This window comes from Centropristis striata, chromosome 1, assembly GCF_030273125.1.
Source record: "Centropristis striata isolate RG_2023a ecotype Rhode Island chromosome 1, C.striata_1.0, whole genome shotgun sequence".
Lineage (NCBI taxonomy): Eukaryota > Metazoa > Chordata > Actinopteri > Perciformes > Serranidae > Centropristis > Centropristis striata.
In genome coordinates, this window is record NC_081517.1 from 15,227,896 (window position 1) to 15,247,032 (window position 19,137).

The following is a 19,137-nucleotide window of genomic DNA, read 5'->3' on the forward strand; positions in this document are numbered from 1 at the left end:
TCCAGCCAGGATTTTATAAATACTGAGGTCATTAAGAGGAATTTCATAATTTTTCACATTTTATTTTATATATTTTAATTGTTTTGTTGACCTAAATTAGTCACATTTAAACACCTAGCCTAAAAATATATTAACTTAAACTATATCCTACATTTTTATTGTGGTTAGTTGTTGATTTTAAGAAGCACAGCAGTAGTAATTTCTGCATAATGACGAAAAACATAAAATAAAAGTACAGTACTCATTATACAGATTATGAAAACTGGCTGTTGGGTGGATTTATAACTATTTTTGTCAGTATCATTTTGAGGAAGAACAATCAGGTGAAGCTTATTTCAAAATTATTTTAACACACTTTGGGTTAATTTGATCAGGTACAATGCATCATATTTCCAAAAAAACCCCAATGTGTTTGTAATTACTAAGTTAGTAATTACATCTGTCAAATGTACAATAGTTGAGTATAAAGTACTTGCATCTTAAAAGTGATGAATTAGAAGTGCAAAGTTGCATCAAAGGAAATATTCAAGTCAAGCAAATGTTCCCAAAAGTAGAACATACATACATACACACACGTGTGTGTGTGTGTGTGTGTGTGTGTGTGTGTGTGTGTGTTTGTCTCTCTTTCAGAAAGGATAAAAGAAGGGAAAAGTAGATATTGTGCTTCTAATAAATATTCTCAATTTAATTTTTATTTGACAAGTAAATATACAGTAAACCTACATCTGTCAGGGCCCTTGCAGATCTGTGGTCCCATGTAGTTTTCTACTTTAGACATCCAGTCTTGTTCACTGCAGTGATTATGAAACAAAGCTCAAGTTTGATGATTCATTTAAAGCCAAAAATGTACAAAATATTTAAAATATTGTTGATTTTGCACAATAAAGACCATAATTCATTCTTAAACAAGAATATTTCCTTTTTTCTCTGCACTTGGCCCATGCATGCCAGCACTAAATGGAAGAGTGAAAGGGCTAAATGTAAGCAACACAAACACCCAGTTTTATCTATTGTCCTTAAACAGCATCACATTCATGCCATAACGACCTAAATTCACTTAACCGTTCCCATATATAGCCAGAGCTGCTCAGCGCTGACCTGCATTGACCTTGTTTTCTCTAAGGCAGTTCTTTTTTTTTTTTTATCCGCACATCATAGGTCCGGGGTATTTTGGTTAATCCATAGGCTATGTTTAGCCTTTTTCATCAGAATGCATCACCAACTTCAGGCACGGTGAGATTAAATTAGATTATTCATGAAAGCGGGCTGATGTGTTTTCCAGCCTCCTCACATGTTCTCTGCGGGGTAAAAGTAGGCCAGTGTGTGCAGCGGGCTGACTGATCGACCCTCTCCGCTCTTGTCCTTACATTACACCGTTTCCCTGACATTACACGGCTCTGCCGGAGGGGCGGGGGAGCACGGACGGGGTTTGCGCTTTCGCCTTTACTGGCCTTACGGGTTTCCGTAGGGACGCTCCAAGCATGGCTACCTCCATGTGCTAACGTGAGACTAACCTGAAAACCGACTCTGCACTGTAGCAGGAAGAAAACACCCACCATACGACCACTTGTTTCTCCTTTATATCAAACTACCTGACAAACTAGTAAAGAAGAGTCCGACTGGAGGGACCTGTCACAGGTAAATGTGTTTATAACACTTAGTTTAGCTAGCAAACAAGCTAATAACTTTTCTAGTAAGAAGTGCTATTACGCATCATTTCTGACTTGTTTATTAGTTTAAGTTTGTTTTATGTAGCCAGCTAAGTCAAGTAACACCCATTTACTCCGCTGTTAATTTAGTTGTTGGATTGAAGGACACGAAACTGGAGATACAGGTCAGATTAGTCTCATTTAATCCCTGAGTCATCTTTACTGCTTAATCCTTCTGTTATTGATCGATTACATCAAATAATTTCGCATGAAACCAGGACAATTCTGAGCAGTCTTTAGGCATGTCTGCTATTAGGATTTGCTGCTTTTAAGTTAAATATGTTCAGGGATTTGTTCTGTTGGCTTTCCAAAACATGCAATTTGAAGGACAAAATCCTAAAATCTGGACTATTTTAATGGTGGTTTTGTTGCAGCCCTGCTAGAGGTGAATTGGCATCAGCATGCAAAGATTAACATAATAAACTGCTACTTGTCAGTTATTGAATTAACTGTGAACTATTTTATAAATGTATGCAGAGGATATACTACAATAATCGCTTTAAGTATTTTTTTTAATTAAACAAAGGAAAAAATCTCTGAGTCCAGCTTCTTACATTCAATGTTGTTTTGGTCCTCTGTGACAGTTAACTGCATTTTTGGAGTTGTACTGCTAAACAATACCTTTAAAGAAGTAATCTTGGGCGTGGGGAAACACTGATTGCCCTTTTTTCCCACCGTTTTCTGACATGTTATAATCCCAACAACTAATCAGTTGATTGATTAAATAATCAACACATTATCTGATGTTGAAAATAATAAAGTAAATTGTAGCCCTTCATGGAAGCTGTAACACTGAAACACACAAAGCTCAAGTCAGTTACAGTAGAGGTCAAATAATGAATGGGGCAATGGACAAAGAAATAATAAACAATTTTGATAAAAACATGTTCATGCTTATCAAAAACATTCACTCGCTCCAGCCTCTCGAATGTGATAATTTGCTGCTTTTTCTCTGAGTTATGATTGTAAAGGCTTAATGTTGGCACTGTTAGACTGGGTTAAGGAGTAATTATTTCAGAAAGTGCAAAGAAAATGCATGATGAATCAGTTGATCAATCAAAAGATGAATAAATAATCAACCATCATTAGCTCTAGTTTGATGACTCTTCTTTTTTACTGTCAGGGCCACTTAGATGACATACATTTCATAAATGTTCATTAAAAAAAGATGTAGCGCATAAATGTCACATATATGTTTGAGTCAACTCAGAAACAGTGTTGCTGTTACATTGTTTGTCCACCAGCAATGACAAGGTTATTTTTCAGTCGTAAAATATCAAGTTCACTACAGATCGTAGTCACAGTTCTACAATAAAATGTTTGTGTTGTGTATGTTAAATGTGTCTAACATTGGATTTCTGAAACTAAAATGACATTATTAGATGGCTCTTTACTTATGTTTCACACATCTTGAGACTCAATTCAGCATTCTACTGTCACCTTCCTTTAATTGTTTTTATGATGTGTGCTGCTGACCTCTTGGCCAGGTCACCCTTGTGAAAGAGATCCTGATCTCAATTTTATCCGGTTAAATAAAGGTTATATATATTCAGACAGGTATTTTTTTCTTTTTCCAGGCAGTGTTTCTTAATGTTGGTGAGGACATTTCGCCTCTTTCCCCTCATCATCTCCCATCATCTGTATCCTTCCTGCACCCGTTGTGCAAGACAGACAATCTGGTGGCGCTCAGGCAGTGCTGCTGCTGCTGCCGCTGCTGCCGCTGCCAGCAGGGAACAGACATCCATGGAGCCTCTAAAAACTGCCTCTGAAGTTCCCACAACCAAACCTCCTCCTCCCCCACCTTCCGGATCTTCAGTAAAAGACACTGACCTGACAGCTAGAGACATGGCAGCGGACACAGAGAAGACGCCTCCTGCTGGACTTTTACCCGGAGAGACAGTGGTCAAGGAGGGCAAGGCGGCAATCTTGTTTCCCAGTGCCAACGAGGTGTTTTACAACCCGGTGCAGGAGTTCAACAGAGATTTGACGTAAGAATAACAATCAACTTCTTTGGCTTTTACCTTGTAGAAGCATAATTACAACCATAATTACACCACAGACTTATTGGATGAGTTCAGTGTTTTCTATCATCTATTTGTGTTGATGCAATAGATGGTAAACTTAACAGTGTGTGATACCTTTAAACTGTAAAGAGAATAAAAAAGGGAAGTCAGTATTATGCTTTTTTAGGTTGTTAAACTATGCTCCGGATGTATTATTTTAAAGTGTAACTATACTTAAAGTATTACAAAGTCCAACTGAACATTGAACGGGATGTTTTAAAGAGACCAAAATGTTTCAGCTAACTTTGTTGAGCTTAAAACACACTGTCAGTAACAAAGTACCCCTCTCCTAAAGCATCCCCTGCTTTATTGTGTATTTTATTCTAAATGGGACAATCGTTTACAAAATGAACACCATGCTATATTGAAGAAAACTTGAAACTAGTGATTGAGACCATAAACTCAATATAAAAATGTATAAAACTAGTGAGAAGTACGTCATTTTCCTATTGACTTTTTTTCAACCAGTGCAGTTGCCCCCTGCTGGTCATTAGAAAGAATGCAGGTTTAAGGCAATTCAGCATTGACTTCACTTCTCAGGCCCAGATAGATTAATCACAGCAAACTGTGTGATAACTTAGTTTAAGATTATATATATTAATGAAAGCCAAATGTATTAACAGGATCAGCAGTAGATATTCCAGATTTACAGCCATATTATGTATATCCAAAGTGTGCTAACATTAACTAGCCTTCATAAACTACTGGTCATACCGCTTGTGTCTTGTAATGAGCAGTGGTGCAAAAATTCAAAAAACGTCTTCTAAAAGTGTTGAATCCAGACCTAAGTAGACCGGGTGAGGACAAAAGTGCTGATTGTTGGAGAATACCTACATCCTGTTAAGTGTTTTCACATGGATGGATTGCACATAATTTCAAGTGAGTCATCCTTATGACCAGTTAATGCCAGTTTTAATCCATGTTGTAGTTGTAGCACCACCTACATATGTGAATTTTGCAGGAAATCCAGACAGTAGTGAATCTTGCATTCAAGCCTCACAGTGATATTAATAGTCAATGGCCACATGGTGGTGCCATCTGGACCAGAACCTGCTTACTTTATTATTCGTCCCTCGCAAAAAACTTTAATCAAAATTTGTCAGGTATTTTATTTCCCTCTGAAAACTACAAAACAATACACAGGACTGAACACATGTCCTCAGCGGAGAAGAAGAAGAATACTGTCAGCAGGACAAGACATTTTCATTAAATCTCACGTGTCATGATTTTGATTCTGCTGCCATATTTTACTTTGCTGCCCCCGTTCCTTTACTGATTTGAATTGCATGATAGTGTTTCACACATTCACTCCATCACTCACAGTGGGACAAGCCTACCTCTCAAACACAAGAACCCACATAATAAAATTGGTCTGAAACCACCGGCAGACTAGATTAGTGTCTTTGTTATTCACCATGTTATGATATATACAGAATATGCTCATATTTAAGAAATAATTATCCCTTTTCCAGATGTGCTGTGATCACGGAGTTTGCCAGAGATCTGCTGGCTCAGCGCGGCGTGAAGGTGGTGGTGCCAGGAGAGAAAGAGAGGGTGGTGGTGTCTCTGTCAGAGGAGACGAATGAAGCCGACGTACAGATGGAGGAGAAAAACGGAGCGGAGTCTCCAGCTGTGACTGCAACAGTGGGGGAGAAATGTGAGGTATGGAGGGTTATTTAACAGTTTAATTGCCAAGTAACAGTTTTTGTTGCATGAACACTGACCAAGACGGGAAATTAAATAAAGGAAAGTCAGACAGGAATAGGGGAAATATGAATTATTTGACAAATCTAGTGTTCGCTCACACTGTCAGGGTTAGAGGTTTAAGTCCCACCGGGGTTTCCCGTACTAAAAACATACACACTGATGCCAGTGTAAAACCGCTTGCATAAGGGCTTCCATCAGATGACTTATGTTAATGTTACACGAGGTAATTTCACACTCTGGTGGCCCCAAGTGGTAGAGAGAAGTAATTAGATCAGTTTTAAAAATTTGAATTATTTCATTTTGTTGAAATAATGTTATTAGATGTCTGTAAAGACCTGAGTTCATCCTGTTTATGATTCCAGCTTTACTAGATGGAGTGATGCTGTTTGAGTTACAGTTCACTAATTCTAGTCAAAGGTAAAACAATTTGGCAGGGAATAAACGTAAAAATGAGTTTCTTAGTAGTAAATCTATAGCTAGATTTTTAAGGAAAAATCAGTTTGGATGGTTTTATAGCTCCTATAAGCTATACCTGAACCCATGGAGAACTTCACAGCTCCCTGTTTTGGTTCGCTCACTGCTGTCATCAGCATTATGGTTTCTTCGAAGCAGTTTTCAGGTAAAAAGCTCTAATAAAGCTGCTGTACACTTCCTGTTCACCACCAAACGGCCGACTGACAAAGTTATTGATTAGCAGGTGAACACAATGGAGCATTTAGTGGCTAAAGAGCCAGATATTTAAGTAGAGATCAACACAGACCCAAAAGGAGAGTGAATATTGAATCAGTTCATCAGGTAGAAACAAACAAGGCTCCAAATAAATTATAATCTCTACATCAACAAAGCTCTACATCTGCTACATGTGTAAATAATTGGGTAGTCAAATTCCATAGCAAAAGGAGCCATCTTTTTAAAGAATGAAAAAAAAAATTTGTCAGGGCATAAAACTAATGACCTGTGGATCTTTATGAATCAAGACACTTTAGTCTGACAATGGCTTAGTGCTTAAAAAAACAAGTTCAAATCGGAAAACTAAAAAACATAAAACATTAAACTCCTTGATGTTATCACCTCACATGTATTAGTTTTACTATCGACAGAAAGTCTCTTTTCGTCCTTTCAAAATAAAAGCGTCCGTCATCAAAACAGGCTTTCGCACAGGACTATATATATATATAATTTTAAAAATTTAAAATTTTGCCCATGTATGCATATCGATTAATCAATTTATTGATAGTTAATGCTATAGATGCTAGAGTTTGCAGGTTTCTTCCAAACGCTCATCCCTAATCGCTATCTTTAAAAGGGTGTAATGTGTTAATGTTGTGTTCACAGCTTGTGTCTGCTGCCCCCGAGTGGCCAAAAAATCAGTTCATGCAGCTTTGAAATCGTTCCCCCAACTCTCCGTTTCAGAACGGTCTCCGTGTGCTGGAGGGTCTGGCGGCGTCCGGTCTGCGATCGGTGCGATTCGCTCTGGAAGTCCCGGGCCTGCAGAGCGTCACTGCCAACGACTTCTCCACCAAGGCGGCGGCGCTGATCGCCAGGAACGCCCAGCACAACGGCGTCAGCCACCTGCTCCAGGCCAGCTGCAGAGACGCCAGGTACGATCACTCAGCGTGTTCAGGGAAATGCTTGTTTGCTGCTGGTCTGCTTCTGCCCCTGTTATTTATCTGATGGCTGCTTGTTTCTTCTCCTCTTGTATTTATCCAATGCTTCTCTCATCTTCATTCCTCTCCAGTCTTCACCTTTGACTTCTTGTTCTATTCATCCCTCTGCTCTTGCTCTCAGCTCCTCCATTCATGTCTCTTTGCTTTTTCTTCTTTTCTGAACTCTTATGCCCCCTTTTTCTGTCATTTGTGCTGCCTCTTTTCTCTTCGGCTTGCATGTCTTCATGCCTCTCTTCTTCCATCTTCTTCAGTCTTTCCTGCTCTTTCTTCTCCAAACTAATCTGCTGTTCTTTTTTTAAGTGGCCTTGACTCCTTGCTTCTACTCGTCTCTTCTCTCCCTCCCTCCCTGCTCCATTTTTAGCATCTAAAATTTCTTCCAGTGGTCACGGATGTGCATTTTAACTGCTCTCCCTTATTATTTTTCTCCAGTATGCTGATGTATGAGATGCGAGGGAGGAAGGAGCGTTATGATGTAATCGATCTGGATCCCTATGGGAGCCCTGCTTGCTTCTTGGATGCTGCTGTGCAGGCTGTGAGTGAAGGAGGTGGGTAATTCAGTCCGTCAATAGTTCAACCAATTCGTCTGCTTTTCATTCTTTTGTCTCTGGGTCTGATTCAGTACATTTGTGAGTTGTTGCCTTGCTGCAAATAACAGTTTGATTGCCTGGGACTGTCATTGGTAAAAGCCTGGTGTTAAAAAATGGCAAATGGAGCTTTTTATTAGACTAGATTTATTAGAGGGTTGAATCAGCAGAGGCCCCACGATACGATTTTATCCCGATACTTGAGTCACGATACGTTATTATTGCGATTTTAAGCATTTTGGGATATGGTGAGTATTGCGATACAATATATTGCGATTTAACTGTATTTTGTGTCCGCAAAGTTAAATTCAATCAATAATTGTTTTGTCAAATAAGAGAAAATTCTCAGTCTATTCATCTCACTTGAGTCTTTTTATTTCTCCATAATGAGAGTCAAACCCACAGACTGACCAACAAAGTATTCAGTCAAACTGAACTGAACTGATATCAAACTTGGTGCGGCTGTGGCTCAACTGGTAGAGCGATCACCAGGGCACACCAGTGTGCCCTGGTAGCCTCGGCCACCAGTATGAATGTGTCTCTGTAGTGTAAAGCTCTTTGGATAAAAGCACTATATAAATGCAGTCCATTAACCATGTATGGATGACAACAACTGCAGCATTTTATCAAACTTTCCTCAACTTTAAGCGTCACTGCTCTGAATAGCTTCGAAACTAAATGAAATAACATCGCCGTGGAGACACATAGCTGAGTTCCAGTGTCTTTAGCATGTAGCTAAAACCCTTGTTTTCCACAACGTTGTCTGGCCTCAAATCTTTGCAAATGAAGAAAGTAATGGATTGTGTTATTTTCTTCACACATTCTGAATTGGGAGGCAGCCATGTATGTAAAGAGGAGACTTGTGGGAACCCAGAGAGCCTATTTTCATTGAGATAGCATGACGTCATAGGTCACATGACCGCTTAGAAAAATCACTGTGAATTATCAACAAAAATAGCCCAACTCTGCAGCGTTTTTCGACGCACATGGTGCTTGTAGGTTCCTTAGATCTTCTTGTTTCATATGATACCAGTATTTCCAGTATATACTAGTATACAGCCTCTGGGAACAAAAAAAACAAAACAAAAAACAGAAAAATACTGACAGCGGACCATCGTAATGCTAAAGATCGATACTTGGCGGCCATGAATCGATATTTCCCCCACCTCTACTTTTTTATTTTTTCACAGTCAGGACTTTAAAAATGTTGAGCGTCTGACGCAGGGCAGAAGAGAGCAACCTGTATGGAAAAAAATGATCAATTGCATTGCTTTTCTTCTTCAGAAAGAAGCATGAAATATGTGTTATTGTCAAACAGTATTACTTTGCTCAGTTCTATTCCATCCCTGAAAGAGTTTGGGGAATTGGTTGACATTCATGAACTCTGTTCATTTGATTTCAGTTGGAATAGAAGATGCACTCAAATCACATTATATTTCTTCAACATTTGAAAAATGGCCATAAAATCCAGTTGACAGTTGGATCAGAAGTGGGTCAGGTATTGTTTGTGAAATCATTTTTGTTTGGTTTTTATCCCATCTCAGTCTCAAAATGAGCCTCCTTTATATGACAGTACAATGAATGATGTTTACACTTGACAGCTGATGTGACACCATCTGAACTGCCCTGATTTGAAAATCTCCACCCATGTGAAGCAACCAGAAGCGTTTAAAAAAAAAATGTATTTCTCTTTGTACATATCTTTATTTGCTCAAGACTTGCATTTGATTCTGAACAAACTGCAGGAGTTACTTTACTTTATAATGTAACCCTTGTCTTAAAGGTAGTCTTTCATAATTGCTTCTTTTCTCTTCGTCTCTTTTATAATATGATAAAAATAATCCTTATTTATAGAGCACTTTTCAAAAAGAAGGTATCAACGTGCTTAACAAAGGCAAATTAAAACAGACACATAAAAATTAACAGAAAATATTTATTTTTTAAACGTGTTTGTTTTTTCACAAAAAGTAAACAAACATTCGTACATTCACAGCATTGTAAACATTCGTACAGTCAGCTCTGTAATTTGTATTTCAAATAAAGTTATTTAACCAACAATATTCATATTCATGCTTAACTGACAAGAACATCAGGAAAGGCTCTCCCATAAAAGTATATTTTGACTGTGTCTTTGTTTCTCCGTCTCTCTCTCTCTCTCTCTCTCTCTCTCTATCTATCTCTGTCTCTCTCTCTCTGTCTGTCTCTCTCTGTCTCTCTCTCTTTCTCTGTCTCTTTCTCTGTCTCTTTCTCTCTCTCTCTCTCTCTCTCTCTCTGTCTGTCTCTCTCTCTCTCTCTTTCTCTGTCTGTCTGTCTGTCTGTCTGTCTGTCTGTCTGTCTGTCTCTCTCTCTCTGTTCTCTGTCTCTCTCTCTCTGTCTCTCTCTCAGGTCTGTTGTGTATAACATGTACAGACATGGCAGTGATGGCAGGAAACAGTGGTGAAACCTGCTACAGCAAATACGGTTCAGTCTCCATCAAAGCCAAATACTGCCATGAGATGGTGAGTGCACGCACGCACGCACGCACAAGAGCAAATGCATAGACATGTCACCACGTTTGCATTTAAATGTGTTGATCCTCTGTGAAGCTCTGTGTAAAGTTTGTTGATCGTCTTACAGAAACACAGTAAATGTAGTCAGGATGCTGGCCTGAGGCTACAAGTTTGAGTTTTTGTATGTGTGTACTTGTGTTTCATATACGTACTAGGGGACTTTTTTTTTCTTTTTCATGTAAGGATGAAAAGATGAGAAAATAATCCTCAGAACTGATGACACTTTGCTGCTCCTGGCATCTTTAGTTCTTTAGCTATACTATTTAACCCTTGTGTCTCACTATGAACATTTGGGCTTTTTCAAATGTAATTTTTCAATTGCTTCGGTGTTAATGCATATAGCAGGGATTTTGGCAAGGGTGTGAATTTTTTTTCCATCTAACTTTGAAAGTTCATCCTCAGCTTTAAGTCAGTAATAAAATGTGTAGCCAGACACTAAAGAACAACAATGAAACCAAAAATTTTGATCTCAGGATTAATGTTGGTTATAACATTAAGTGAAAGTGGAAAATAATATTACAATATTGTACTTTATAGAAGTTTTAGTTGTAGAATATTTTTTTTCCCCTAAGGTAAAATAACGCATATAATGACATATAAATCTGGGGTCAGCAACAATCAGCTGTTATGTAGGAGCTGATGTGTTTGCTTTAATTATGTTGTTTTTATAAGGCAGTCAGCCAATAACTGTCCTTTTTATATCATGCCAGCAGCAACTACAATTTAACTTCATGCAGCACATGGTGCAGGTAGTTTTTCACAGAACAGTGGGGCATAGTTAAGTTATTCACTGTGCTGAGGAGACGGAGGTGTGAAGCCTGTCGCCTGCAGCGCTGCAGCTTCATCTCACTGCGGCTGCTGCTTCATGTTTCTTTACTGCAATATTTTAAAATGATTGTATGTTTTTAAAAAAAAGATTCCTCCTGTCTTGTTTTGTAGATGTTGACAAATACATTGTTTCCAATAGAAACTGACTGATATGCATTTAAAAAACAACAACATCATACCTGATTTAGCAAGTGAAATATTCACTGGTTACTGATATATTTCTGTGGGTTTTGCACAGATATGATACAAAAACGCTCCTTTACACATGCTAGATTACAAAAGTTTTTCTTAAAAAAATAGTTTAATGTTAGAGGATACAGAGGGGTCTGGTGATTCATCATATACAGTGTATAATATTAGTAAATACACTTTTCTTGTCTGAATGTCTTTTTCTATAAGTTAAGTTCCAGGAGGAGAGGAAACGGCATCACCTGCTGATTAGAGTTTCCCTTTATAATTTCCTTTAAGCTCTGCAAAGTGTGCAAGAACATTCAACTTTCTCAGACATTTCACATCAAGGAAACAAAGAAACAGTGTGTGTGCTTCCTCTTTCTCACCCCCTGCAGGCTCTTCGAATCATCCTCCACAGTTTGGACCAGAGGGCGGGGGTGTACCAGCGATACATCCAGCCCCTGCTGTCCGTCAGCGTTGACTTCTACATCAGGGTCTTTGTACGCGTCTTCACAGGACAGGCCACAGTCAAAAACTCAGCCAGGTGCCTACACACACACACACACACACACACACACACACACACACACACTGTCTCCTAACAAAGGATATATGATGAAAGTTGATTCTGAAACTGGGTCACTGCAGCATCAAATACTAAAAATAATGGCGGCAGCAGAACCTGATGAGCTAAAGAAAATGAAAAAAATTAAGAATATGGGTATAGATAAAAATGTAATGTTTATTTAACTTTATGGCAAATCACAATGAGAATATAGAAACAAAATGATTAGGATGTACAGCTGTGCAGATACATGTATGTATGCACATTTACTGATACATGTATGTATGCACATTTACTGATACATGTATGTATGCACATTTACTGCTATAAATGCGCACACAAAAAATATTTTTGACAAAAATGCTCTCCCTGTTTTGTGTTGCAGTAAACAGGCTCTGGTCTACAACTGTGTGGGCTGCGGGTCTTTTCACTTACAGAGAATGGGCAGGAGGACCAGCAATGGAAAACAGTAAGACGGTCCACACTGTACAACTCTGTCTTTCTGCTCTAAAAATATAAGTTTCACACTCTTAGTCTTTTTGCAGAGGTTCGAGACATCAGATCTAAAACGTTACAGGGTAACATAGTATCAAGATTTGACCCTCAGAATTAAAAAGTGAGGCCTTTGCTTCATGACCAAACAGGCTGTTTAAATCACAAAGTGTGACTGGATTCACACTGCAGTAGCTGTAGTTTCATGATTTTTAGCTGATTGAAACTCAGCTGTGGGTGCCTTTTCTACTAAATATAGAGTTTTTAGTCATGCCAGCCTAAGTGCATTCTCAAAGGTAGACTGTGGAAAAATTTGTGGACCTAGCAAGGCCTGGAATTTCGTCATTTTAGGGGCAAGGCCACTTGGCCTATTGTGTTGTCAATTTTTTGAGGGCACAATTTTTTTCAAGGGTACAAGGCCAAATTGGGAGGGCACGAGGGCCATGGCAAAAAATTCTTGCCCTGGACGTAGCCACAGTGAGACACCTTTTGGTTTGTGGACTCGCCGCATTGTCTTTTCAAATTGTGAGACCATAAACTCATGAGAATGTTTACTGAGGTAATAAGTCAGAAGTAGATTCATTTTCTCATAGACCTCTATACAATCTGACTTCTTTTTGCATCCAGTGAAAGTCGCCCCCTGTTGGCTGTTACTAAGAATGCAGGTTTAAGGCACAAAAAGAAGTCCGATTGTATAGAAGTCTATGAGAAAAGGACCCTACTTCTGACTTGATTTACACAGAGTCACTAACCTTGTTACGGATGTAGACTCTTGGTCTTGTTCATAAAGATGTCACAGTTGAGTCATGTCTCGACTTGTGTATATCATGTGTGCATTAAAGATGAATCTGCTGTGATTTCAGTATGAAGTATTCTTGTGCCACCGGACCCCCAGTTGGACCAGAGTGTGAGCACTGTGGACAGAGACATCAGGTCAGTATATTTACTTTTATTTATTATTTTCTGTAAATGTATTTCTAGACTGTGGATATTGGTAGCTGTGTGAAAATCTGTAGTTTTTACTGTACACATACACATAAAATACACCAGCTGAAGCTTGATCTGTCCTCTGCAGCTGGGTGGTCCTCTCTGGGCGGAGCCCATCCACGACTTGGCATTTGTCCAAAAGGTTTTGTCTGCCGTGTCGGCGAACCCGTCCCGATTTGGGACGTCCAAACGCATTGAGGGCATGCTCAGCATGGTGACGGAGGTATTAATTTTCCTTTTATACACTCTCATTATACGTTTTCATCTATTGGTATTGTTCTGAGGGTGCGGTTAGTTGCATCGGATAACTTCACATTGTGTGGAAAAAAATGTGATATGAAAAGTCTGATATGTCCTCCTGACTGACAGCTCCAGTTGCTACTTCCTGTTAGACTAAAAACCTCTTTATCATCTCTGATGTGCTGTTTGTATCAGGAGTTGGAAGACGTGCCTCTTTATTACACTGTGGACAGTCTGAGCAGCACGATACACTGCAATACTCCGCCCCTGCTCCAGTTTAGGTAAATACATGCACACTAATTAATATAGTGTCTAACATTTTTCAAGGCTTCAGTCTTTTACTCATTGTTTCATGTTATAAAAAGTGTTTCTTCTCTTTTTCCCCACACAGAGAAATATTTTTTAAGTGACTCTGCTGTTGTACCAAACCTGTCGGCATGTTCCTACCCTTCGATTAGCTGCACACTGAATTCTCCATCTTCCTCTCTGCAGGTCTGCTCTCCTCCATGCTGGTCACAGGGTTTCCCTCTCTCACGCCTGTAAGAATGCCATCAAGACAGACGCTCCTCCTGCAGCCATCTGGGACGTCATGCGATGCTGGGTAAACACGACTGAGTTACAAAAAAGGAAAAATGAATACTATAGCTATATTTAATCAGTCTAAACCGCCAAGTCTTGTATGTGTACTTACACATGTATGTTTTACTGGTCATCTGCTACAGGAGAAGACCAATCCTGTGAAGAGGGAGAAGCTGTCGGAGACGAGCCCGGCCTTCAAGATCCTGTCCACTGAGCCCAGGTGAGACCACATGCCACAGTCAAACCAGATTATCAATACCAAATGAATAAGATAAGATACGATATGACCTTATTTATCCCACAGTGAGGACATTAAGTTGTCAAAGCAGCTCAAGATACAGACACATAGATATAAAACACAGAATAAAGATTATAAAAAATTAGACTTATACATACATTCTATACACATTTATACATACATTTCTGCTATTTGGAAATCATTATTAATATATATTTTTTTGTGTTTGTTTTTCTGAAAGTACTTTGCATTTTACAGATATTGCACATTGGAGAAACATATCTTTAAGCATATTAAATAGGTTTAATAAGTTGTTGCATGTAGTGGTAGGAACATCAATTAATAAATAAATATATAGCAAAGATATACATTGTATAGTATAAGTTGTATATGACATATAACATATGTAAAATACAAAAGATGTAGATGTAAACAGAGATAAGGAAACTGAGACTAATTATGCTATTGTGTTAAAGACATGCAATGCAGAGACAATCCTGCAACCCTGATTCCAAAAAAGTTGGAACATTGAAAAGACAGTTTATTTTATGTTCAAGTATACTAAATTTGCATAAAATATTATATTTGCAAAAAATACTAAAATTGCATTCAGTGTCCTAACTTTTTTGGATTCAGGTTTGTATTAATATAGCCATAAGCCTTCTATACCACTTAGTATGAGCCTGTGAAATTTGCTTTGTAATGAAACAGTTTATCATGTGTAACCTTAAAGTGTTCTTACTTATAATGTTTGTGTGTGTGCAGCTCAGAAGCTTGTTTCACTGTGCGGGAGGACGCCAACCCTCAGTCCCGTAAACGTCACCTGACCCGGTTCCAAGAAAATCCACAGGCCTTCTGGGGACCCAAGGCTCGTGCCAAAGCCGGGTAACTAAAACACAACCTCCGTGCTCCCAGGATACACACACACTGGCACACTGACACACAACAAGCCGGCGGGGTTTTGAGAGTGTTCCAATATAAGACTTCAGCCTCCATCAGTTTATAATGTTGATCAGAAAAAGTCTTGTCTAAACATTTATAAAGCAGCTGAGAATGAATTACAAGCCCCAAGTCATTAACAAAATTAGTCTGGAAAGTATTAATAATTTTAAGGTAAATGTTCACATGACAGAGATGATTTCTCTATTACATTATATATGAAATTATTAATTTATAATATACACCAAAACATCACAATTTAGATGTCAAGCTGAAATTGCCATTTTTATATGGCACACTATATTATATTTTCATTCTATATATATTTCTATAGAATACTATCCTTTTAATAAGATTTTATCACATATTATGCAATTAAATATATTATAAATACTATATTTTGAGTTTTTCAAAAACTTTCTTATAGCATACTGTTTTTTGTGCCATTTTTATGACATACTGTACTATAATTTAAAAAATTTTTTATTTCTATGCCACATTTTATTGTTAAAGCTTACTTTACCATGGCTTTTTAAAATTACTTTCTAAATGATTTTTGTATGGTTTCCTGTTCTATGACTTTTCATAACAGCTGAAATTTCACAACTTTTAAATACTTTTACACACCTGACTATAGATTACATCAAATTCAAAGTATATTTATGCCTTAATTTTGACTTAATTAGTTACTTAAACTACTGCTTATTGTTATCCAAGTGAATAAAACCCCTACTAAACCCTTCTACTTCAATTTTGCCTAGCCTCTTGCACATGTAGCTTCTCAGCCTTCTTCATTCTTACATCTTTATCTTCTTCCTACCTTTTATTTGATTTAGTGTTTGCTACATTTCTCCCCTTAAAACAGCCCTTTCAATCTCCATCTCTAACTTTTCTAACTGTTCTCTCCTCTCTCTCTCTCTCTCTCTCTCTCTCTCTCTCTCTCTCTCTCTCTCTCTCTCTTCTCCAGTGGCGGTGTCTCTAGTGACCTGCAGGACAAGAGGAAGAAGTGCCAGAACAAGAGAAAGAACCAGATCACAGACTCTTCTGAGCTGAAAAACTTCCCCTGCAAGAAGTTCAAACAGGTCAGTTCACCTGCAGGCAGATTAAATCACATTTATTTCAGACAAAGGTCTTGACTAAGACAACACATTCAGCCTCACATACAGTCCGTCCCACAGCTCCAGTCTCCCTAAACATTGTCTGTCCGTCAAACAGAGTGGGTGGCTCGGATGTCTATATTCCTTTGGTTTTCTCCTGACGAAGTTTCTGTAGGTGGAACTCTTTGTTACACAGGAAGAAATGTGTCTTATGTAAAGCAGGAGCTGCCATGAATTAACAAAGACTATTTTCTTGGAGATAACAACCCAGTGATTTTTTTCTTAGTAGAAAAGCCGTTTTCTCCTGAAAAACCAGACTCATTTCATTTCCGAGAACAGCAGTGGAAGATACACCCCCTGATAATTATCCAAAAACCTTTCACACCGTTCTGTCTAATGATACCAAAGTTCAATAATAATTTATGAACTATTCAGAAGTCCTCACTGTCATTCTAGGAAGAAATGAATATGTTAAATGTGAAAGGGGTCACTCACAGTGATAAACACACAAAATAACCACCTGACTACAGTTCTCCTCAGATCTGTGGAGAGTTGTGGCTCTCAGCAGCGTTGCTGTCAGAACTGAAGTTAGGGGCCAGGTGGAGAACATAGTGGAGCATTTAGCAGGTCCTTTTTGGTGTTGGTGGAGACCAAAACAGAGTTGGCTGGGGAGGGGATATTTACGGAAGAGGATTGGGGCCAGGTAGTAGGAAAAAAATGTGTAAAATGTTTTTTTCATTGCGCAGTTTGAAAAAAAAAAGTCGAAATGACAGGAAACAAAGTCAAGATGTCGAGAATCAAGTTGAAATAGGAGTTCGAGAAAAATGTCGAAATGACAAGAATAAAGTTAACTTTTTGTTTTGGGTAAAGTTGGAAAGATATTTACAGACTGCAAGCTACAACCCGATTTTCATAAATGTCATAAAATGAGCAATAACTACAATATTGAAGGGTGTAGTAGTACTGAAATCCCCCTACACGTAAATGAGATGTTCTTGGTAGGAGCCTACACAACTATTGTTTTGGGAAAATCTGCTTTTATGTGATTTTTTTTAGACATATATTGTATTATATATTATATATACGTATTTTCTCAACGTTGTATTTCAATTTATTTTCTCGACATTGTATTTCGACTTCGTTCTCATCATTTCAACTTTTTTCTTAATGATTTATTTTTTTCTTCTATCTGGCCCTAATCCTCTTCCGTAGATATTAGATTCAATGGGCTCAAGACTCAAAATGAATGATAATGTTGCTCTGTGCCTGCTGGATGTGTAAATAAGTGACTTTTTTTCAGAGATGCTGCACATGATGCTTTTTAGGTGTATCAATTGTGTGTGATGTTCAGCTTGTGAAGAGTTTTCTCCCCTAAGCTGAAATAAGGAAAAGGTAATTGCAGCTTTGAGCAGTAATGTCTTACATCCGCTAATTACGAATATATTTTCTAATCATATTTTTAATCTGCTGGTCTTCGGCCTTCAGCACTTGGTGTAGCAAGAATCCTGGTATCCCTCTTTGTTTTGTAGCAGTTAATTCAGAACTCTTTAAGGACTATTATTTCTCACATTTATTTCTTATGATACTGTGGTTATACCTAATGGTAAACAGATCAAAGCATATTATGCTCTGATCTGTATAATTTTTTTACAAAAATCGACATGCTATAGTTTCCATTTAATTCTTGTGATACTGGGGTCATTACCATTCATCAGAACTTTGTATAAAATAATTAAATTGTATTTAAATTTGTTTTTAAAACAGCTTAACCGATGAAGAGCAGCCTGCTTTCTATTCCTGCAGTTTTCTGCAGCTGACTGAGTTGCGGATCACTTCAGCACATTGTGTTCTTTATGATAATGTTGGCAACAGAAGTCTTAGAGAATTAAAAGCGAGACAGTTACTATAATACTAATTACATGTCTAAAGTCTTCATGTCCTGGCTGGGGAGGAAACAGTAGACACATGCTGGTGAATTAGCCGTCTCCATCAGCTGCTTTGGCAGGTTGCCACTCACTGTTGGTTTCTAGCCAGAGAAGCTTTCACCAGCCGCAGCCAAAATGTACCTTTGGCTATTTTAAAGACTGTTGCATCATTACAATTGCCTCTCTTGAGTATTGTTATTGATGTTATTATTACTGCCTTTTTTTTTAGGGAACATGCACATATGGAGACAAATGCTGTTACGCCCATGACCTGGAGCAGCAAAACAAAGACCAATGATTGATGAATTTATACATTAGCTGTATTCCTTTTTAAAATACTTTTATTTTTGAAGTGTGAATGGCCCAGTGCAGCCTGGATGAAGTGAATATGATGCACTGCAGCCAGACGGACACAAACTTAAACTGTTAATATGCAGAACATGTCCATTATTCAGTTTTATGCCAGAGTTTCTTTTGATGTTTTTGACTGTTGCTTCAGTCCAATAAAGTCATCCTGCTGACTTAAAATGATTTCTTTTGTTATTGTTTTTAATAGACTTTCAACAGGTGTGGACTGTGTGGGTGACTGTTGATGACTTTGAAACTGTACTATGCATAGACATTTTAGTGCAATTTTGAATGACATACTATACGATAGTACTTTTTTTTTCTTCAGATTTTTGACATCCCATAATATGTTTTCCCGTCATATCTGACCATGCTCTAATGTGTATCAACAGACTATAATTGGCAAATAGGTGATTAACTATGACTTTTTTTGTTTTGCTCAAAGTTTT

General features: G+C 38.0%; 1 protein-coding gene across 1 annotated transcript; it reads left to right on the forward strand.

Annotated features, from left to right (window-relative positions):
- The first annotated feature begins 1,421 nt into the window (after window positions 1–1,421).
- Window positions 1,422–18,871, forward strand: trmt1 (tRNA methyltransferase 1). The gene is made up of 16 exons (XM_059332380.1): window positions 1,422–1,638; window positions 3,287–3,697; window positions 5,245–5,434; window positions 6,893–7,080; window positions 7,576–7,691; window positions 10,116–10,228; window positions 11,674–11,822; window positions 12,229–12,312; window positions 13,199–13,268; window positions 13,411–13,545; window positions 13,758–13,843; window positions 14,055–14,163; window positions 14,285–14,361; window positions 15,145–15,264; window positions 16,286–16,400; window positions 18,570–18,871. Exons 2-16 carry the CDS (start codon window positions 3,300–3,302, stop codon window positions 18,636–18,638), a joined length of 2,019 nt encoding a protein of 672 aa, XP_059188363.1. The 5' UTR covers window positions 1,422–1,638; window positions 3,287–3,299; the 3' UTR covers window positions 18,639–18,871.
- The last annotated feature ends 266 nt before the right edge of the window (window positions 18,872–19,137 follow it).